Raw genomic sequence first — 19,653 nt, 5'->3', positions numbered from 1 at the left:
AACAGAGCCAGGAAGTGGATCATTTATGTGCCACATAGATCTGCCATTACACAACTAGTTAAAAAGGAGGAACGTATCTACATTTCACACCCCAAGCAATAAAAGGAAGGAAGAAGCAAAAGGTTCCAGTACTGTGGTGGAGACATACACAGCAGGTGACTGGGACTCTGTTTTCATAAAGTGAAAGTTCAGTATTGGCTCCACTGTCATATTGTTTTGTTTTGGTTTTTTTTAATGATAGCTTAGTATCGCCTATCATTTCACAATTCATCAAGTTGAAGGTTTAAGAAAAAGGACACTGCATAAGCCATCATGCCCCCCTCAGATGATCACTGGTATTTTGGCCTTGGTGCAGCCTCTGCATTATGATTCCCCATTTTCTCAGCCTTCGTAGCTTATCTCTCCTAACTTCAGGATTTGTATTTCTGATTTTCTGTTATTTTTCACCAGAGTTTTCATCAGATCATCCACTGTTTTACGTCAACCAGAAAGAAACTGCTTGTACTTTCAAGGTATTAAAATTTGTTTTGTTTGCTTTTTAAGCAGTGGAAACACATTTCTGATCTGTTTGTCACACTGCCAAACACGTGCTGCATTAAATAGGTGGGGTTTGCTGCACACTTTGCAGATGCAGGAGACCAAAGCATTCCTGCTCTGCCTGAACCAAAGGAGAGGTTTCACCTCAGTAAGGGAGAGCAAAGTTTACTTTGGGTTTCATACCTTCAGTGAAAGACAACTCACACCTCTTCCTTTCTGGAAATTAATATGGCTTCTAGAAATGTTGTTCTGCTCAAGTGAGAATTTAAATAAAAGAGAGAGGGCCTAGTCACATATTTAAAATTACTACTCAGTTACCCACTTGGACGGTCAGGCCTGTGTTTTTAAGTGAGTTGTCAAAATCCTCTCTATTATTGAACTTCCCTGACCTACACTTAAATAAAAGGTACTCTTTAGCACCAAGACATGCTGGTATCTCACAGGAAAAACTGATTTGGTGCTAAGCCTGAGGGGAAAGGTGCTGTGGAACACTGTAAGGGAGTGGTGGCATGGCTCCTGGAGATTCCTGACAGGAGACCAGCCAGCCCTGCAGCCACGACACGCTCACAAGGGCAGCTCAGTGTGCACTGCTGACACACTTATTTGCCAGCTATGCCCAGGAGCAGACCTCTGTGCTCTCCAGGATGCCAAGACAGAGATTAGCAGTGTTAATCCCAGTGTAACAAGAGGGCTCGTTTTCTCCGGCCTATAAATAACTCTGGCAATAATTCAACCTCTTTAAAAAGAACACATGGGTGGGGATGGGGACCCCAAAGCCAAATAAAAACTCACCAGGTAACCTAAAAGCCAGTCCTACTCTCTAAGTATTTTAGCAAATACATTATTTTTACTGAGGACCAGCAAATTCCTAGTGGTCAGTGGCAACAAATGCACGTGCTCTTAACCTAGCTGCATTTTTTCTCCAAGACAACACTAAATATCTGAGAGGCACAGGCATATCTCACTGTAGGAATGGCCTCATTAATACAACGCTGCTGTTTATGTCATCCCTCTCACAGAACTCTGTTCCTTTCATCTGCACTGAAAATACCTTTCTCTCCCAAGGAAAACTGCAGATTAATCTCTGTGTGCTGTTGAAAAACTGATCTGCTGTTACCGAAAGGCTAGCAGCAACCTCAGAAAGGGGGCTGCTCATGCCAACAGCTTATCAGCACTTTCCATATGTGACAAGTTGTCTCTTTGGTACAGAAACAGTCATTTTCTAACCTACTAAGAGTGTGGTAACATGATTAAATTTAAACTAATTTGGTTACCGAAACACCATCCTGAAGATTTGACTTTGGATCTCCCTGAAGTTTTTACTGAACCAATGGCTGTAAGTGATATCCATCCAAAACCTACATGTTCAGTGGGAAAGGTTGTTTTGTTAAATTACCACTGTCAGTACCTAAAATCCAGCTTTGTTCATTCCTGTGAGAGACTGATAGATTGTCCCTTGCCTGTTTTGGTCTTACTGTATCTTTTCATTTGGTAAGGAGAAAAAAAAACTACAGAAGTACCACATTTTTATTTGCATGGGGTTGGGGGACTCCCAAGGTGTGAAATCAGCCTGGGCACTGTGAATCACAGCTGGGAAATTCCCTGGTTTGTTTTGACAATAAGGAAACTGTACCTGGTTAGTACACTTCAACAGTAGGGAAATGCACATTTTAAATTTCACTGCTGATGGTTTCCTGTCCAGACCCATTCTTTTACACCTTCTTTTCAATCACTTTCAAACCTCTGCATAGAGTATATGTGGAGACATACCACTGGAATTCATACTTGTCATCAACGCGTGTTTTTTTGGCTTTTTTGTTGTTGTTTGCTTGTTGTTTTTTGGGTTTTGTTTTTTTGGTTTATCTCTGCCAGATAAACAGATTTTTAGGTTAGGTTTGTGAGGGACCTCTGGTGATCATCCACTCAAACCCCTCTGCCAGGGCAGGGTCACCTCGAGCAGGTGACACAGGAAGCATCCAGGTCAGTTTGGAATGTCTGGACGAGAAGGAGACTACACCACCCCTCTGGGGTTTCCCTTCTGGAAGCACTCCACAGCCGCAAGAGGCTGCACAGCCCCGGGCGTGCAGAGCCATTTTTACCACCGCGATCATTACCACACTGTCCCCAAGCCGCTTTGCTACCCGCAGGCTCCTTCCCGAGGGCACGTCCCGGTCCGGGCTGGGTCGGTGGAGCACGATCGGCGCCGTGAGGGGCCAGGCTGAGGGGGTGTCTGCGGCACGCGTGTCCCCCCGGGCGCGTCCCCCTCAGCGCTTCCCGCCATTTCCCCTCAGGCGGCGCGCGGCGCCCCAAGAGCGGGAAGCCGCGCGTGAGGGAGGGGCGGGCCGGCGGTCTCGCGCCGCGCCTCGCTCCCGCGGCACGTGCAGGGCCGGCCGCACTTCCGGCCGGGCGGGTGCTTCTGTGAGGGGCGGCGACGCGCGTGCGCCGTGAGGCCGCGCGCCGGCGGGGCGGCCGCTCCCGGCACAGCGCGCGGCGTCCCCTCAGCCGCCCCGGCCGCCCGGTGCTCTGGCTGCTCCTTCCTCCTTTCCCCTCCTCCTTCCTCCTCGTCCTCCTCCCCTCCAGGAGCCGGCGGCGGGAGAGGAGAAGCGGGTGCTGCGGCCGGCATGTGAAGCGGAGCACCCCCTCACCGCCGCTTGCCTCCGGTTCCTCCCCGGTTCTTCCTGGGGCTCCGCTCGCCATGAAGAAGTTTTCCCGCATGCCCAAGTCCGAGGGGAGCGGCGGCGGCGGCGGGACGACGTGCGGTGGCTCCGGGAGCGGCGTGGCCCTGGGCAGGGCGCTGGTGGTGGGGCGGTACCAGGTGACCCCCGAGGAGCCGCTTGCCGAAGGTAAGAAGGGGCCAGGGGCGGCGGGGACGGGCCGGATCCAGGCCCTCCCGGCCCCGCGGAGCCGCTCACCCGCGGTGATCCGCCTGCGGGGCTTTGGGCTGGGCTGCTTCGGCCGCTCCCTGGGCCCGGGGCTCGTGAGGGCGCTCGGAGTTCCCCGGCTCGCTGCCTCGGGTGTGTGAGGCGGGGTGAGGTGTCACCGGCGCCTCCGCCAGCCTGCCTCTTTGGCTTCTGCCCCTTATTCTGGAGGAAAGGAAAAGAAAACAAAATAACCCACCCGACGAAATGAAATTCCTGGTCTTCCTTGGTGTAAGGCAGCAGATTGGTGTCACGGTCACGAGTGGAGGTGCAGTGCTGGGAGGTTGTGCTGTGGAGCCTCCCCTCGCTGCAGGGTGCTCGGCTTGTGCTTCTTGTGGTGAACTTGCACTTCTTGTCGTCGGACTTCCACCGGCACCGAAGGAAGAGTTGTGTGATTTTTTGTAGCCACAGGGTTGGCTGGACTTTCTTAACTGTACTGCTTCCTTAGGTGCTGGCATGGTACACCGTCAAAACAGCCATTTTTGAGTTTTGCTCTGTGTGTGTGTGAAACAGCGTGGTGTTCATTTCCCAGAGCTGGTAATTGATGTGATGTGTGAAGTGTAATTCACTTCCCAGGTCACTGAGCTCAGGGCTCGTCCTCTATATTTCATAGTTACAGAATGTTTACAGCACACTGCTTCAGGTGTTGTGGGTAAAATAATTTATCTCTGTCCCTTTCGTCTGTGTGTTGCTTAGTCTGTGCCTAAATATATTTATGCAGCGGTATAGTGGTAAACTTTCACTGATCATGTGCATTTCTTGGTGGAGGTTTAAGGTACGGTTTTAACAAGTGCATGCAGATGATACTACTAACTGGAATGGGAGCATATGAGTAGCATTTCCATTTTCATTGTTATCTAGAAATGATTTTCATAGAAAAGTGGATTTGGTACTCAATATTTAGAATGTAGTATCTTGTATTTGGGGTATGAAGATGGTGTCGTGAATTAGCCAACTGCATACCTGGTTGCCTAAAGTCTGGCTGGTCCTTGCTGGGAACTACTTCTAAGTCATTATGGTTTGATGGAAGGTCATGTCTAGGCACGGCTGATGGCAAGATAGAGACTTAAAAAAAAATAAATAAAAAAAAAAGGCGATAGGCTCTTGAACAGTTTGAGGAGGGAATACAGAAAACGTATGCGGTGGAAAGGAGAGAAATTGCATAGTGCTTTGTTTAGTGTAGTACATCATTAAAAGTTTCTTGTAATTTTCTGTGTGTAGAGTCACTACAGATGATGTTTTTTTCCCTTTCTTCAGATGGCAGAAACAAATTGATAGTCCTTGGGGACAGGGGAAGTCCAAATTTTAACATGTGACTGTTGTGTGAATTAACTTCCTACTTTTGAGTCTGAAAGATGTTTTCTACCACTTTTTTTTTCTTCAGCTTTTATGTGGCCTGTCAAATATGGATGCTTAGGATGGGAACTGATAATGGTTGTGGCGGTGCAAATCTGCCACAAAGATTGTCTTGAGAGAAGTCTCCAAGCTCCCCCCGGAGCGGGTCAGTAGGCCTGGAGGATAAGAAAATAACAGGTGGCACAAGTGCAGGGCTGGGGAAACGGGGACACACGGGGCAGTCTCTCCCAGCTCCCTGAGGGTTGGGGAGCAGCTGGGCTGTAACAAGGTGTGTCTGAGTGTGCCACAGGTGTGAGGGGAAAAGGGCACTGTGACTGCGTGTCCAAGTGGCACTTGGGTGCTCCTAAGTGACACAAAGGTTTATGGATCAAGAGAGAGCTTTTTATCCAGGAATCGCTTGTTGACAGTCGATCCCTTGCCTCAGAAACAATTAGTAGTAAGAATTGTGCGTTACTGCTGTTGCATTAGTCATATTGCTACCTGTAATTAATGCTGAACACTTTTTACAAATCCCCTGCTTCGTCATCTTTCTCTTGGGAGGAGAGAGGAGAAAACTTTTTTTTTCCTGTCCTCGTTGCGCAAAGCGTTCTTTTCTTTCCGTTTCTGAAACCCAGTTTAACTGAGGCTTGTAAAGTTCTCAGGTAGTTCCTATTACTCAGTGATGATGAAATAGCGTTTAAGATGCTAATATACAAGTTAGAGCTTGTGTTATGAAGCATTAATGATAGATTAGGTGAATTAATCTAAATAATTTAACAAATGTATTCATTGATTTTTATTTATTTATTTACACAGTGCTCTGTTGGAAGAGGTATGTTTTATTTTTATTAGCTGTGAGAATTAACAGCATTTTATGTCTGTTTTATGCAAGCTGTTTTACCCCCATCCTCTTTACAGATTTTGTTCTGAGTAGTGTTAGGAAGGCAGCTGCTGGCGTTGTGGAGAATTGAGGCTCAGCTCCTGGTAAGAAGAGGGCTGGCAGCAGTGATACCAAAAAGCTCGGGTTATGACCTTCCTGGGCTGCAGTGATGGAGCTTTGGGTGGGTTTCCCATGTTGCCCTCGAGATGCTTTTCTGTAGTTTTTGGGTGCAGTGTTCTAAAGGCAGAAGTGTGGAGCATTATAATCCAGTTGTTTTGAATGAAGTATAATGGTATCGAAAGGAAATGCATCCTTTTGAGGAAAGAAGGTGTGAAGTTGAAGAGCTGTAGTTATTAGGCTGTTAGATGGTTTCTTTTGTTGTAAACACACCTGTGTTGTGGAGACTTCTTGGCCTCCATAACCTAGTGGTCAGTATGTTGTTGGATGGAGGTATTTGTTTTTACTTTTTACTTCTCAGGGGTGGGGGAAAAAACAGGTAATTCAGTTTAAGGTTTGATGTAAAAAATCAATTCCTGTCCATTTTGAGGGCACGGTAGAAATATATGGAATAAGTGTTACAGAGTGAAGGCCTTGTCTTTCCTTTTATTGAAGCAGTGTTTGCAATGCAGCTGAAGTTTGGAAAGTGAAATCTAATAAAAGTATGGGGAGTTCTCTGTTGAAAGTTACAGCTGGTGCATGGGGAACTCCAGCATTGGAAAAGACTTTGCAGTTCAGAAATTGCAGCAAACTGGAAGTGGTGAGGTATAAAACATGTTCTAAAAATTATCTCAAATGCCAATGCAGAACGGTTTATGTTGTCAAGTTTGAAAAGTGTAAATTAGCAAGTTTGCAAAATATTTTTGTCTTATATGGGGAGGAGATAGAAAGCTGTGGCTTGGCATAGTGATGCTACTTAGCTGTTTGCCTTGACTTGGACTTCACTAAGTCCTTTTTTCTTAATAACTGCAGTAAAAGTGATTTTTCTGCTTTCTATAAAGGTAGGCATCGGAAGACACGCTACTGGTCTCGTGCTGTGGCTTTGCTTGGCCCTGGTGTGTGGAAAGAAGCTGTGTGAGAGTGGGTACAGTGGTTTGTGTCTCACCAGCCGGGCTGATGAAGCGGCGAGTTCGGAGCTGTGTGGTGTTGAGCCTTTGCTGCTGTAGCTCAGGAGGATGTTGCTTTTCTGAGTGACCTTGTGTCTAGGACTAGAGAGGCAGGGAAAAAGCCACTCAAGTGGTGTAAAGTTCACTTGTTAGGTGCTTCATTAAGTACTTACAAGTTCATTAGTTCATGTTTATGTAATAGAATGTTTTTAAACGGTGGTTAAAGCAGTTTTCTGTGAAAAAGGGCCTCTCAATAGGGAGAGAAAGTGAAAAAAGCTCGATAAAGCTGGAAATGGCATGCTTGCCTTCATATTTTTTCTTACAGCACAACCTCTTGGAGTCATTACTGGAGAAACAGCTAGAAAGCCCCAGCCCACTTGGTAGGTTTAGGGGAAGGTAGCTTGATGCCTTCTGCAGCGTGTGCAGAGAAACAGCCAAATTCTCAGGAGCTTCAATAGCAACCTGGTCATTAACCCGCAGAGGGTCCGTGGCTTTCTCCCCATTGACCCACTCTGGGGGTCAGCTTGATTTCCTGTCAGAGAAAAACTTTCAGCAGGTCTGGGTCACCATGGACTGTGGGTCAGTCAGCGCCATTTTGGGTGAGGACCTGGGGTCAGTCAGTGCCATTTTGGGTGAGGACCTGGGGTCAGTCAGTGCCATTTTGGGTGAGGACCTGGGGTCAGTCAGTGCCATTTTGGGTGAGGACCTGGGGTCAGTCAGCGCCATTTTGGGTGAGGGCCTGGGGTCAGTCAGCGCTATTTTGGGGCGGGGAGGGAATCAGTCAATGCCATTGTAGTGTGAACCAGAGACTGACAGAGCTTGAAGGGGGCAGGGGGGGAGCAGTGGCTGCCCCACCTATGCTGAGCTCACCCTGTTAGCAGCACACTTGCCACCTGGTTATTTTGAGCCAGTCAGCCATTCCTCCAGTCTCTTACACTGATGAATAAATGAGCTTCTTGCAAGTTTGACTGTCCTACTTTAATTGTGTATAGTCTTTGCAAGTACTTGATAACTCTTATGGTTTGGCTTGCCCCTTGCATTCATCCTGTTCTAGGCCTAAGTAAAATGTCACCTTAATGGAGAGGAATCCAGGTCCTGTTTCGTGAGCTCTTGTGCTGTGCATTTGTAGACAGTCGTGCTGTTTACTTAAGTTCTTCCAAACCTCTCTTCATATTAGGGTAGTCTCGAATGTTCTGTTGTGTTTTTTGTTTTTTCTACCTTATGTCTCAGCAATAACAGTTCTGTTTGTAATCCAAATTATCAAACTTTGTGTTGTGCACAAGATTGTCTTTGCTTTTGTTAACCCCCACCTCAATTAGGCTTCACACCATCATTTTTGATCCCCAGAGCGAGGTATTGTGAGGATTGGCAGCGCCAGCAGCTGCTGTAAATTCAGAAACAGGCTGCTGTATAGCTGACACGGCTTCATCTCCTGTCAAGGTGGGGCTTGTTTGTTGTTCTTTGTTCTGGAGAGGTAAATAGAGAGAGGTGCCATTGTAATGGGTCTGTGGACTTTAGTACTTCCAAGTGTTTCCACATGGTGTGGCCCCGGGTTTTAACTCTGGGAGAGCTTGTTTCTGTGCCAGGTGTTGTGAATATGCGTAGTGTGGGGTTACTTGTGGTATGCTAGTTTTGTCCTGTGAGACAGGGTGCTGTGTACAGCACTGGTTTTCGTTAATTTGGTTGTTGCATGTGACTTGCTGCTCTGCAGAAGCTGCTGTTTTATTTTCAGTTGTTTAGGTGGATTATGAGCTGGAAGGCTGTCTGGAAAACTAACTTGGGGAATTCAAGTTGGATTTGGTCACGTCAATTTTTTTCCAGAGTGTAACATTTCTGAATCTGTTTGCACATGACTGTAAAGGTCAAGCCTGTCATTCTGTCTCAAACAGTTTTGCTTTGCTAATATTGGAGTAGCAGATACCATTTGTTCCAGTTCAAGATATGAGGGAGAAAAAGCAGAGTGAGTGCTTGAAGCTGATTTTTGTTTTGGCTGAAAGTATAATACAATTCACGTGAATCTCTTCTACACTCCCCAAAATAGTCACAGCTGCCTTACACCAAGTGTATCTGCAGACTGGAAGGTGCTAAGATCCTAGACCAGCTTTTGATTTGTGGTTGGTGAAAGACGGGGAGCCTGTGCTGTCATGTGGGGGCATTTTTTTGGGACTTCCCGAGCCTCGTGCAGGCAGCTCATGGCATGAAGAAGTGTTTGGCTAGTGCAGTGTGTAGCTGTGTTCTGTGTAATGAGCAGGCAAACCATCCAAAAGCAGTTTGGGCATTAGTGTGTGACCCTTGTATTGCACCAATAGGCAGGTGTCTCTTTTCCTATAACATAGCTCACAGAATGAAAGCTCTAACTCGGTCACAATACGGTGTGTGACCACTGTGGTGGCACTTGGGCAGAGCAGTGGCTATTGCTGTGCTCCCCAGAGCTCCTGCATGCCTCTGGGACATGGGTGGAGAAACGAACAGGTTGGGAAACATCTGTAGGCTGACAAAGGCATCCATTGTACAGCTAGGGCCAAGTTCAGCTCCTAGGACACGTGGTCTAATGCTCTTTGATTATCCATTTATTAGTCATTGCATGCCCTGCGGATGCTCGTTCCTGCAGCGTGTATATAAGGATGGGTTGTGTTACACCTCTCTTGACTGCACACAGTTATGTTCTCTTTTGAGGATGTTGTCCCTTTAATTTTTGTGTTGCCAGAAGTAGTTAAATAAAGAGGAAGTACTTGGGAATCTAGTAATTCTGAGCTAAGTTTTCAGGCTAGTGGCCAAGAGTTGGATGGTTGCAGGAGAAGGAACTTGAGTTGTAGCGGTATCATGTTAATATCGCACACAAACTGAGGCCATCTTTCCTTTGCCAAATGTTGAGGAAAGACATGTGCCAATGCATCTGCCATCTACTTGCCTTGGATTTTGCTTAAGTGTGCTAATGTTACAGTAGTCATAGGAGGAGGGTATGTGTGCAGATGGGTTGCAGGAGAAAGCTCTTGGACACCCTCACAGGATAAGGCAGCATGGAAGAATGAAGGCTATGTTAGCTGTGTCTGAGAAGGACATGGCATAGCTTTGAAAGAAGCTGCTCAGGATCTTAATGTGTTTTTGGTGTGGTTTACTGGTTTAACTGAAAATCTATTTTTCCTTTTTTTTATTACATCTCAGTGTTTTGCATGTCAGCATGGGAAAGAAAAATTGTTGGATAAAAGCAGTAGAATTCCTTTTCAGACATACATTAACTAGGAACCAGTGATTGTGGGCAGAGGGTGTGTGTTTCTCTGGGCTGTTGTTAGAGTAGTAGCAGAGCTGTCAGTCAGTAAACCTGTATGTTTCCCATGGGGAAGGGGTCCTCCAGTGGGTCTGTGCATGGAGTGCTGAAGTTAACACCAAGGGATGGGGCTCAGTGTCTAGGGAGCAGCACAGTCACCGCCCCGCTTGGCTTTTGTAGCAGGGAAGAAGGAGCATGTGGTATTGCATAAGCATGTTAACTGTGTGAGCTCAGCTGCCTTTCCAGCTGTACATGTTGGTTTGCTCTGAAAATGTGCACATGTGCTCTTGGATGGGTGTCTCGCTCGCAGCTGAGTATTCATCACTTCTGGTTCAGAGGGGAGATGTTGGAGGTGCTCACTTAGATTGTGCCGCTTGTCTCTGGCATTGCTTTGGTTTACAGTGTTTTGTTTGTCTTCATTCTCCTAATTCCTTAACCTTGTGCTATATTTTACTTGCTGCAGCTATTTTTTGCCTCTGTGATATTCTGGCTAAGCAGGCTGCCGCAGTCGAAGGAATTGGTGTTTGTAAGCTGAGCTGTGTTAAGTGACACTATGAATGCTCTGTGCCTGCCAAAGGGCAGTGTGAGAGCTGGGTGACAGCTTGGGGACTAACCCAGAGCACAGCTAGGGTCAGTCACTCGCCGGATGGTAACTTGATTGCTTCAGATGCCGTCCTTTTCCAAAGAAACTGTTAGATTTGCAAGCATCTATTGTGAAATGGAAGGTTTTCCTCATTTGTGTTCATAGGCTTGGTTTAAAAACAGTTGATGGGCTGGATGAACAGCTGTTTCGTGGTGTGTTTGGGATATTTGCCTATTAGTGATGCCTGGAGCTGGAGTTTGAGGGTAGTTCACAGGTCCCACGGGTGCAGGTCGCGTCATCTCTGGGCTGTTGTTGCACTGCGGCAGAGATGGCCTGTCCTGCGTTTTCTCCTCCAGTGGATGGAGATGTGAGGCGATCCTGAAACCCCTGCTCTTCCCCAAGGAGAGAGTCTGTGTTTATCTGCATCATTGTCTAGCTGCTGACAAGAAAGGAGCCTGAATTCCTCTTCTGCTGCTTTTCTGGTTGTCTTGGGAATGGATTTCAGTCTCTTTCAGTGTTTGTCTCCTGATTAATAAGGTAGGAACCTTTCCCTTCCTCTCCACATTCACATGCTCCTTGCTCACGCTTGTCTAGGTTGGTTACTTGTTTCTGGTTCCAGTGGGATGTCTTGGGTATGGGTGGGTTCATCTGTGAAACTGGGTCTCTGAATAGAGGCAGGGTGGAGGAAAACAGCCAAGTGAGGGTTGAAGAATAGAATAGTGGAAATGTAAAAAAACCAGCTTTGATCCTAGGGGACTGTCTTAATGAAATAGGGAATACTTATTTTGGTTTGATAGCAGAAAATATGCTGCTTTGTCCTTGAGCATCAGGTGTTAGAGCACTCTTGTCTAATGGAACTGGAAATTGGCAACCTTGGAGTGTTCTCCCTGTTAAAGGTAAAAGAGTCTTCCCTTAGCCTTGCTGGTCACTAGGTCTGCTTTGCTTCTGAGGCTAGCGGTGAGAGCACTGAAGGAATGATTTGTAGAGACTCAAATGAGGGTCAACATCTCTGAGCAGTCTTAAACTTGCTGTTCAAGAGGTGTCAAAGCTGGTATTGCTGCAAAGAGCTTCACATCAATCTTGGGAGAGTCTTCACTCCACAGATGGAGAAACAAAGATGAAGGGATTTGTCCTGACTCTGTACAAGAGACACAGGTAGAGTTGGGAACATCCTGGCTCTGTGATGGCTTCTTCCTCATGCCTTCTGTAACATGCTGTGCCTAGTTGTCAGACGCAAAACTAAAGTAGGAATTCTGATGTTGCAGGGCTTGAGGAGTTTTTATTCAGACATGTATATGCTAGGTTTCCTTCTAAACTTGCTTGTTATTTTAATGGGTGGATTTGCTCCTGTGGTGCCTAGAAACTTCAATAGGTGAGTCTCTACCAATTAATGTACCAAAACATAGGCATGATCCTATTCCTGGTTTATTTCAGTTCTGTTGAACTGACTAATTTTAAAACATTTGTTACTCTGGCTGTGGTTTTTATCTGTGCATCTTGTCTTTCAGTAGCAGTTGTAATGAGTAATTGTTGCAGCATTTTGCTTCTTATGAAACAAAAAAATAGCTTTGGAGTCAGTGATTAATATGACATTTTCTTATGTTCTTTTGCAATTCCTGCAGGTTGAAAAATTGAATGTGCTTTTATTTAGAGAAATTGTTGCTAAACAAGTTTTTTCTTGTTCTGGATAATTAATTCGCATACAACTGTGAAAGTGGTGCAGAGCAAATAGATCATTAAAGAATGTAAGATGCTAAATTGTACTCTGATGACATGTGTGTATAAGAACCTGACCTGAATACCTGTGTTCATGAGACTAGAATAGGAAGAGTGAATGAAATTATGTGTGTCAGCATTAAAAATGGGATCAGTTCTGGTTTGTGTGTGATGTGCAGGAAAAGGAATTGTTTGGAGAAAAGCAAATGAAATAATTGCATCCTTTGAGCCTTGTTATGTCTCCCTAGAGCTCAGTGGCACAGTCTGCATCTGTAGAGTTGAGACCTTCAACTTGGGGTGAGTTTAGATGGATTGTCACTTGGCTTTTAGTTCGTGAGAACTTGTGGAAGCAACAGGAGGAGTAATTGATCCCAGAAGGAGCAATCCAGAGTCTCCCTAGGCAATCTGAAGATAGAAAAGCCAGTTTGTGTTGTTTTGGCAACTCAAAAGGAAGCAGTGTACTGCATCTTATTTGGTTTAGTCTTGTAGTCTTCAAGTTCCTTCCATCTTGGTGTGACTTTACAGTATTATCCTCCCAGCTTTGTGCTTTCTTCAGATATTTGATTTCTCCGTTAGACGTTTTATACTTTGCTTATTACTTGAGGTTTTGTTAAACTGACGTCAAATTTTATAGCTGCCTTTTTGCTCAGGGACAACCTTGAGTTTAGACGGTAGTTGGGTCCAAACACTTTCATTGTCTGAGACATCCCCAAACCCACGAGTTCCCAGATCAGTCCATTTAATAAATAAATGCCTTCTTCTGAGTTATCACTGTTGACTGGCTCCTTGAAACATGAGAGGTATATGAGAGATACTAAATGATTTTGATAATCTTGACTCTGCTATCTGGAGTCCTGTTGCCCTTGCAGCATAGTTTGTTCATTTAAAATTATCAAGCTGCTTAGACTGTTATGAAATTTCAGTGTATCTTTTAAAATTGTAAATGCTAGAGTGTGAAGTTTGGAATCCCAAGCACAGAAGTGCTACAAAGTTTTGAGAGATGCTTTATATGCAGTTTGAAGTATTCAAATGTTTTCAGCATGTCCCAGATAGATGTTCAGGAACTGCCTGTCCCCATACAGGTGCCAAGGAATTATTTTTGCCTAAAATGGCTTACAATTCTATTTACTGGTGTAAGCTGCTTGGATCTCAGATGTTGTGCCCTTAAAGCTTACTGGTCCCCTGTTGTTCTTGTGCCGGGTAAGTCTGTATCAGCATACTCCTTTGGTTTGCCAGAGTTTAAACATACACATAGGTACACACACATACGGATTTGCAGACAGCTAAAGGCTATGAGGTAAGATAATGAAACTCCTCCTTAATTATTCATATTGGCTGTTTTAGCTCTAATTCCAAGCAGTCAGTCTAATTCTAGTCATGCTCCTGGATGAAATGGTCACTGAATTACGCTCGAATGTGAAGGTGAGTGAGACTGCAGGCTCTTCCTAGCAGTGAAGAGATGGGCTCCATCCTACTGATTGATATGTGTAAGGTGTCTTAGAAGAGGAGGGAACCAGAGAGTGTTCCTGTGCCATGTGCCTCAGTCTGAAGTGCCACCGGCATTCCGAACGGCTTGGTTTGTGTCTGCACAGCCTGGTGGCTCTTGTCTTTGTGTGGCAGCCAGAGGTGGCACTGGGCCAGGACGCCATGAACCAGCCGCTGCGCCGGAGCCGGGCACTGTGTGCGGGGCCTTGTTCCCGTGCCACAGCACCTCAGGGGCCTGCAGAGCCCTGCTTTGCTCTGCAGGCTGGCCTTCCACGTGGAAATCACAGTTTAAGCACTGATTGCAAGGAAGGTGAAAGACCAACTAGAGAGCGAGTTAGAGTTTGGTAAAGATATGGTGTTTGTTTTCTCAACTGGTTGGTAACTGTATGGTATGACAGTTGAGTTCAGTTCCAAAAAAGTCATGGTATCTGCATATTGGCCATATAATATCTACCTACTGATTTAACTAACTGGTAACTATATTTGATTTTTTGATTATACTGTTTCTAAAATCAAGCTTTATACAAAAAAAGGTAGGGAATGACATTTGAAATTCATGTATAAAACAAAATGAATTCGTGCTCTTAACCTCACCATTGTAGAATGGCAAACTCTGTGTTTGTCTGCATGCACAGATGATGTCATTGTTGTGGTTTTTCAGCTCACTCTGTTTTCAGGTCAGACCAAGTTACAGCTGCAGCTGAGTTCAGTGAACAAAGACATGAGGTGGGGAAGACATGTAAAAGATGAAACTACTGTTCGAAGTTTTCAGGTTTTGGGATTTTTTTTGTAAACTGTGCTAGTGGATTCTCATTGTAGGTGTCTTATCAATGTCTTGGGTAAGTTGAAAAGCTTTGTCATGAAAAGCACTGATGAGTAAGTAGAGTGTAACAGGAATTTTCAGAGTCAGTAAATTGAACTGTTGGTGATCTGCTGGTCATGTTCTGTGGCCCTTTCCTTACAGACAGGAAAGGAAGTATTACTTGACTTAAATACAAGCTTCTGTTAAATGTAGTTGTAGAGGTAAATGCATTAGATTATCTTTTTTCAGTGAAGAGAGAGAGGTGGTGATGATGTAATACATGAAAGTAGTACAGTGATCGTGATGAACTCTCAAGGCGCTCGATTAGGAATACAGAGAAGTATTTGGTCTTTTTCCAGCCAGACTATGATAAGGCATCAGCTTTACCCTAAGAAATAAAATCTTTTGTCTTGGACGTATAAGATCTATTCCTTGAAGGGTGTGTCAAATCCTTGGATTTTTTGGTGTTGTTAGTTTTTGGTTTTGTGGGGTTTTTTTTTGTTTTGTTTTTTGTTTTTAAGCATGCATTAAATGAGCTTTTCCATCTGCTTTCATCTTCCTTAAACTTAGATTACTGCTGGAATTGCATGTCTATTAGGAGATGTATCTGCTTCAGGGAATGGGTATTTTATGTTTCTCTAGCAGCCAAGTAGCCAAGGCTGTCAGGCAGAAGGTGCCATGGAAGCAGTAGCCAAGCATGGCTAACAAGTCACCTGGACATGGAGAAGCACGTGGGTGATGCTGGGCTGTACTGCAGGACACAGAGCTCTGTTCCTGTTGCTGTTCACTGGGCCATATCAAAAGCATCTCGAGTTTGGCCCTTGAGTGTGTCTGATGCACAGGTGTTAATAAGAACAGACCTTTTCACAGAAGGCTATAGCAGACCTTAATTCAGCTTTCCCAGCTCCCTCAGTAACTTAAATGTGTTGGACTCCCCCAGGCAGTCTGTGGTGCTTCTGTCAGAACTTTTTTGTGAGGTTGGCCCACAGCTGCTGCTGGGAGAACTGGAATCCAGCATACATGCCTGTGGCAGGGTAACAGTGCCATTAGCAGAGGAGTGTGTGGCAGACCTGCCGGCTGTGGCTGCACAGGGATGTCCTGCTGGGATGTGATTCACAGCTGCTGTTTTCCCAGTGCTGCCGTAGGAGCGGATGCCGATTTGAGAAAAACAGTGCTGCTTGTCCAAACTAGCCCTGATAGGCAGCTTGTTACATGGTGGGAATTTGTGTGGGCAGTGGGAAAGGGAGCAGTGGTATGTCCCTTGGAATGCATTGTCTGCATGCTTAAAACAAAGTGGAGAAATACTGAACACTGAAATGTGCGTGTAGAAATGGAGTATTTTAGGGATAGGGAGCTATTTCTGGTTTTGGTTTGGGGAATGGGAGCAACATCTGTCAGATGTTCTTCCGGGTGGAGCTGTGTCTCAGGGCCTTGTGTTCATACCTGAGGCTTGTGAGGTAAGCTTCAGTAAAAATATCCATGCCTGTGTGCAGGCACACAAAAGCAGAGATGTAAATGTACAGAAAGGTGTATATGTGATGGATGTTAGTGAACGCTGCCCTTTTTCAGCAAGATGCAGTGAGCACACACGCAGGTGTTACGGCTTGGCTTGGCTTGGCAGCACCCAGCAGGATGGCACCTTGCCAGGGTCTGGAATGCTCAGGGCTGCCAGGGAAGGGGCACTGAGGCAGTGGTGTTGGAGCAAGCAGAGTGTGGCAGTGTTCTGGGATGGTGAACACTGGGTGCTCCTCAGCCTGCAGTGTGGAAGCTGGCATGTGGCATGAGGGACCCACCAGCTGCTGCAGGAACTTGTGTTGCACTGTAATAGGACAGCCCCTCGTATTCTCATGTGGAGGCCCTTCAGGAATTGGAAGACATAACTGTGGCTTCCTTCTCTGGTGAAACTTGGGACAAAACCTAAATGTTTCATGAAAAAAATTTCATAAAGCTTGTAAAAGGCATTTTAAGTTTCAATTGAAGGGTTCTCCCTCAACAATCACACAGTGTTTGGAATCTGATGAGAAATTCAAGTGTTTCAACTGTGTGCATTTTTGAAGGTTTTGCTGTCAAAAATAGCTGCACAGCTTCAATCTGGAACGCCAAAAAGCCTGACCTGGTATTTTAAAGGAAATTAGCATGTGGATGGATGGATGGCTGTCTTGGTGCAAAATTGGGGAAGAGGAGAGTGAGCAGGATGTGTGGGTAAACAGGTCACAGGGAAATAATTGCACTTGAACCTGTTTCTCTAGCTTTGTGGTGAGGGACACAAGGCTATCTCCCTGACCAAGGTCATGTGAAGCTGAGAGCCTCACTTGGCAGCAGGCTTCAAATTAGAAATAAACTATCCTTTAGGTTTTTGTTGGGCTTTGTTAACAGCAGCTTTCCCCAGGGACTGTAACGCTAGTGTGGAACTGTGCTCTGATGGAGGCAGTCACGTTGGACTTGGAACCCTCTTAGGGCTCACAGCTCCATGGCTTTGTCTTCAAAAAGTGTCCTCCTGAACACAAGATTATATTGAATTGTTGAGGAAGTTTCTTCATACCTAACTGTATATTCATATTGCAACTTAATATTGTGTAGGCACATGAGAACGACTAGGATCTCTCTAGGTTTGTGTGTTTATTTCTTCATTCATTTCAGAATGGCTTTCATTCATCCTTTCGTTCATTTCAGAATGACTGAAATGTACAGAAAAAGCAGTTGTAAATACTGTATCTGAAAAAGTAATTTTATATAATCATTAGCTTTATCAAAAGATATTTTTGAGTATTTATTTGTCTGAATGGGAATGGATGCTAAAAACTCAGTCACCTCTCCAAAACAGCCGAGTTGTGATGGATGTGTAAGGAACCATTTATAGTGTAGTACCTACCATTCCTGTTTCAGCTGTTAGAGATGCGGTTGGTGGTTGCTGTGTGTTACTGTAGAGGTAAAATCCTTCTGTGCCAGAAGTTCTGTACTGTTTGTCTGAGATTTGAATAAGTAGTCAAGGGATTCACTGCTTGGAGAAACAGCATTTGGTGCTTTTGTATGTTTCAAAAAAATGGGTATGATTTCAAAACCAGCATTGTCTGCATATACATAATGTGCCTAACTTTATCGGAAGTATCTTTGTTAAAATGTTTCTAGACCATCTCCACAAAATGGCTCTTGGCAGTCTGAAAGATGGTGAAGTTCCTGGAAGATTTTTTGGCCTTATTTTGTTCTACCTGAATAAGCAAGTAGGGTAGTTAGTACTCTGACAGCTCCACTCTTTCCTGGTTGGAGTTTCAGGAATGTAACATGATAAAGTGTAAATGGCATGTTGCAGCCTGTGAAGTTAGTCAAGGTTGACCTTAAATACACATAGGAAAAAAACCAAACACATGTGGCTGATGGAGAGTTTCATTAAGAACAAACAACATAACTAGGCCAGAAAAAAGCCCAAATCCTTGCTGGTTAGCTGATAATAAGATCCCAAAAGCACGTAGTTAAGGTGACAGAGAGACAGTTCAAGGAAAGAAAGGTGTGTGAGCTTTTTAAGGAGTTTAATTCTGCTGAGTATTGGCTTACATAACTATAGATGTTGTAGAGAGGCTTCTTACTAAGCATTCCAGGGACTAGTGCAGTGTGGCTGTTGTTTGGAGTGATTTTGGTGGAAGTAAGAGACTGAAAGATGAAGCTCCTTGTTGTGTTGAGCACCAGACAGCAGCTGAGCCCCACGCTGGGTCCTTGGGATGGGGGGAGAACAGGAAGGGAAGCAGTGAGAAAGCCCCACGAGCTGATAGCAGGACACTTCACCTGGTCGGGTCTTGCTCAGGGTTGTGCCACTTGTCTCCTGGAGGAAAGGGTTTTTATAGCGGTGGTATTTACTGATGGGAAACCATTCAAGGTCAGGGGTCTGCTTCCTGCCAAAACGGCACCAGGTCTGCTTTTTCAGTCCCTAGGGCTCAACTGCTGGCTCGTATCGCCACCTAATGGCAAGAGCAGCACTCGGCGGAGCATTTAGGGGCTTTTTTCTGCTTCCCACTGATGGGCTCTACCTAGACACGTCTGCTCAGGCTGCATCAGAACAGGTGCACAGGGAAACTTGAAATCTGGATTTCTGTTTGGTATTACTGCTAGTCAGAGAGAATTTCCATGCTATAAAACTGGTTAAAAAGTCAAGAAGTGATTATTACCTTATAGTCCCGAGTCTCTTGCTGTATCTGCCTCCTGCTGCATCTTTTTTGGTCAAATATTGGTGCTTAAAAAACAGGTAGTTTTATTGTGAGGAGAGTACATGTTAATGAAGGTCTGCATATCACTCTGGCAGAATTCCCCAGGCTGGAGCCCTCTTGGATCATTTCAGTCCCAGATGGAGTTCAGTGCCAAGAATTTGAGCTGTTAAGAGTGGGTGTCCTGTGGATTTTTTAGGAAGGCCCTATATAAACTAGGGTGAGGCTGTTGAATTCAACTTGGCAGTAATTCTGCTTTGATAGCCCAGCATGTCATTTGACTAAATGAGAATTAAGTTAAGAAATAATAAATACTTAATCTTCAAGAGAAATTATTTAATAAAATTTAGCTTCTTGACTGGCAGCGATTTACGCGCTTGTTTGCTCAAGAGTATGAGGCTTGCATCAAATGAGGCACATTATACTTAATAAACACAGCTTGCAGGTGCTACTGGGTACCATGAAAGTGTGCATTTCAATTGGCTGCCTGATTATCTGAGTAGTTAATCATTTTAATTCACATATTTGTGTCCTGATGATGTACCCGAGGTCCTGCCCTAGTACAGAGTTCCTGTGGAGCTGGTTGGCTTGGGATCAGACAGCACTTAAGCTGGGATTTACATGAGCCCTCCTGTGAGGTGGATTTCCTGTAACTGTGGGAAAGCTGTGCATGTGAGCCTTGAGGTGATGCCAGTGTGGCCTCCTTGAGCAGCAGGCAGGACTGACAGGAAGCAGCTGAAACAGCAGAGCGATGGGTTTCAGTTGTGTTTCCTGAGCATTGGGAAGTACTTTCTGTGTAGGTTGTTTCACTTGTGTATTTCCTGCCTCCT

General features: G+C 45.1%; 1 protein-coding gene across 3 annotated transcripts in view; it reads left to right on the top strand.

Annotated features, from left to right (window-relative positions):
- Nucleotides 1-2,984: 2,984 nt before the first annotated feature.
- BMP2K (BMP2 inducible kinase) overlaps nt 2,985-19,653 on the top strand; it is a 48,184-nt gene continuing 31,515 nt past the window's right edge. For 2 of the 3 annotated variants that reach the window (XM_058837271.1, XM_058837270.1), the window contains exon 1: nt 2,985-3,380. In XM_058837271.1, coding sequence (XP_058693254.1) covers nt 3,233-3,380 — 148 coding nt within the window. In that variant the 5' untranslated portion in view covers nt 2,985-3,232. Of the gene's footprint in view, nt 3,381-10,670; nt 11,162-19,653 lie in introns of those variants that run through there. The other variant, XM_058837272.1, reaches the window with a different exon arrangement.

Source organism: Poecile atricapillus, chromosome 4, assembly GCF_030490865.1.
Source record: "Poecile atricapillus isolate bPoeAtr1 chromosome 4, bPoeAtr1.hap1, whole genome shotgun sequence".
NCBI classification, from domain to species: Eukaryota; Metazoa; Chordata; class Aves; order Passeriformes; family Paridae; genus Poecile; species Poecile atricapillus.
Note: the sequence above shows the minus strand (reverse complement) of the source record. Positions and strands in the feature narration are given on the sequence as shown.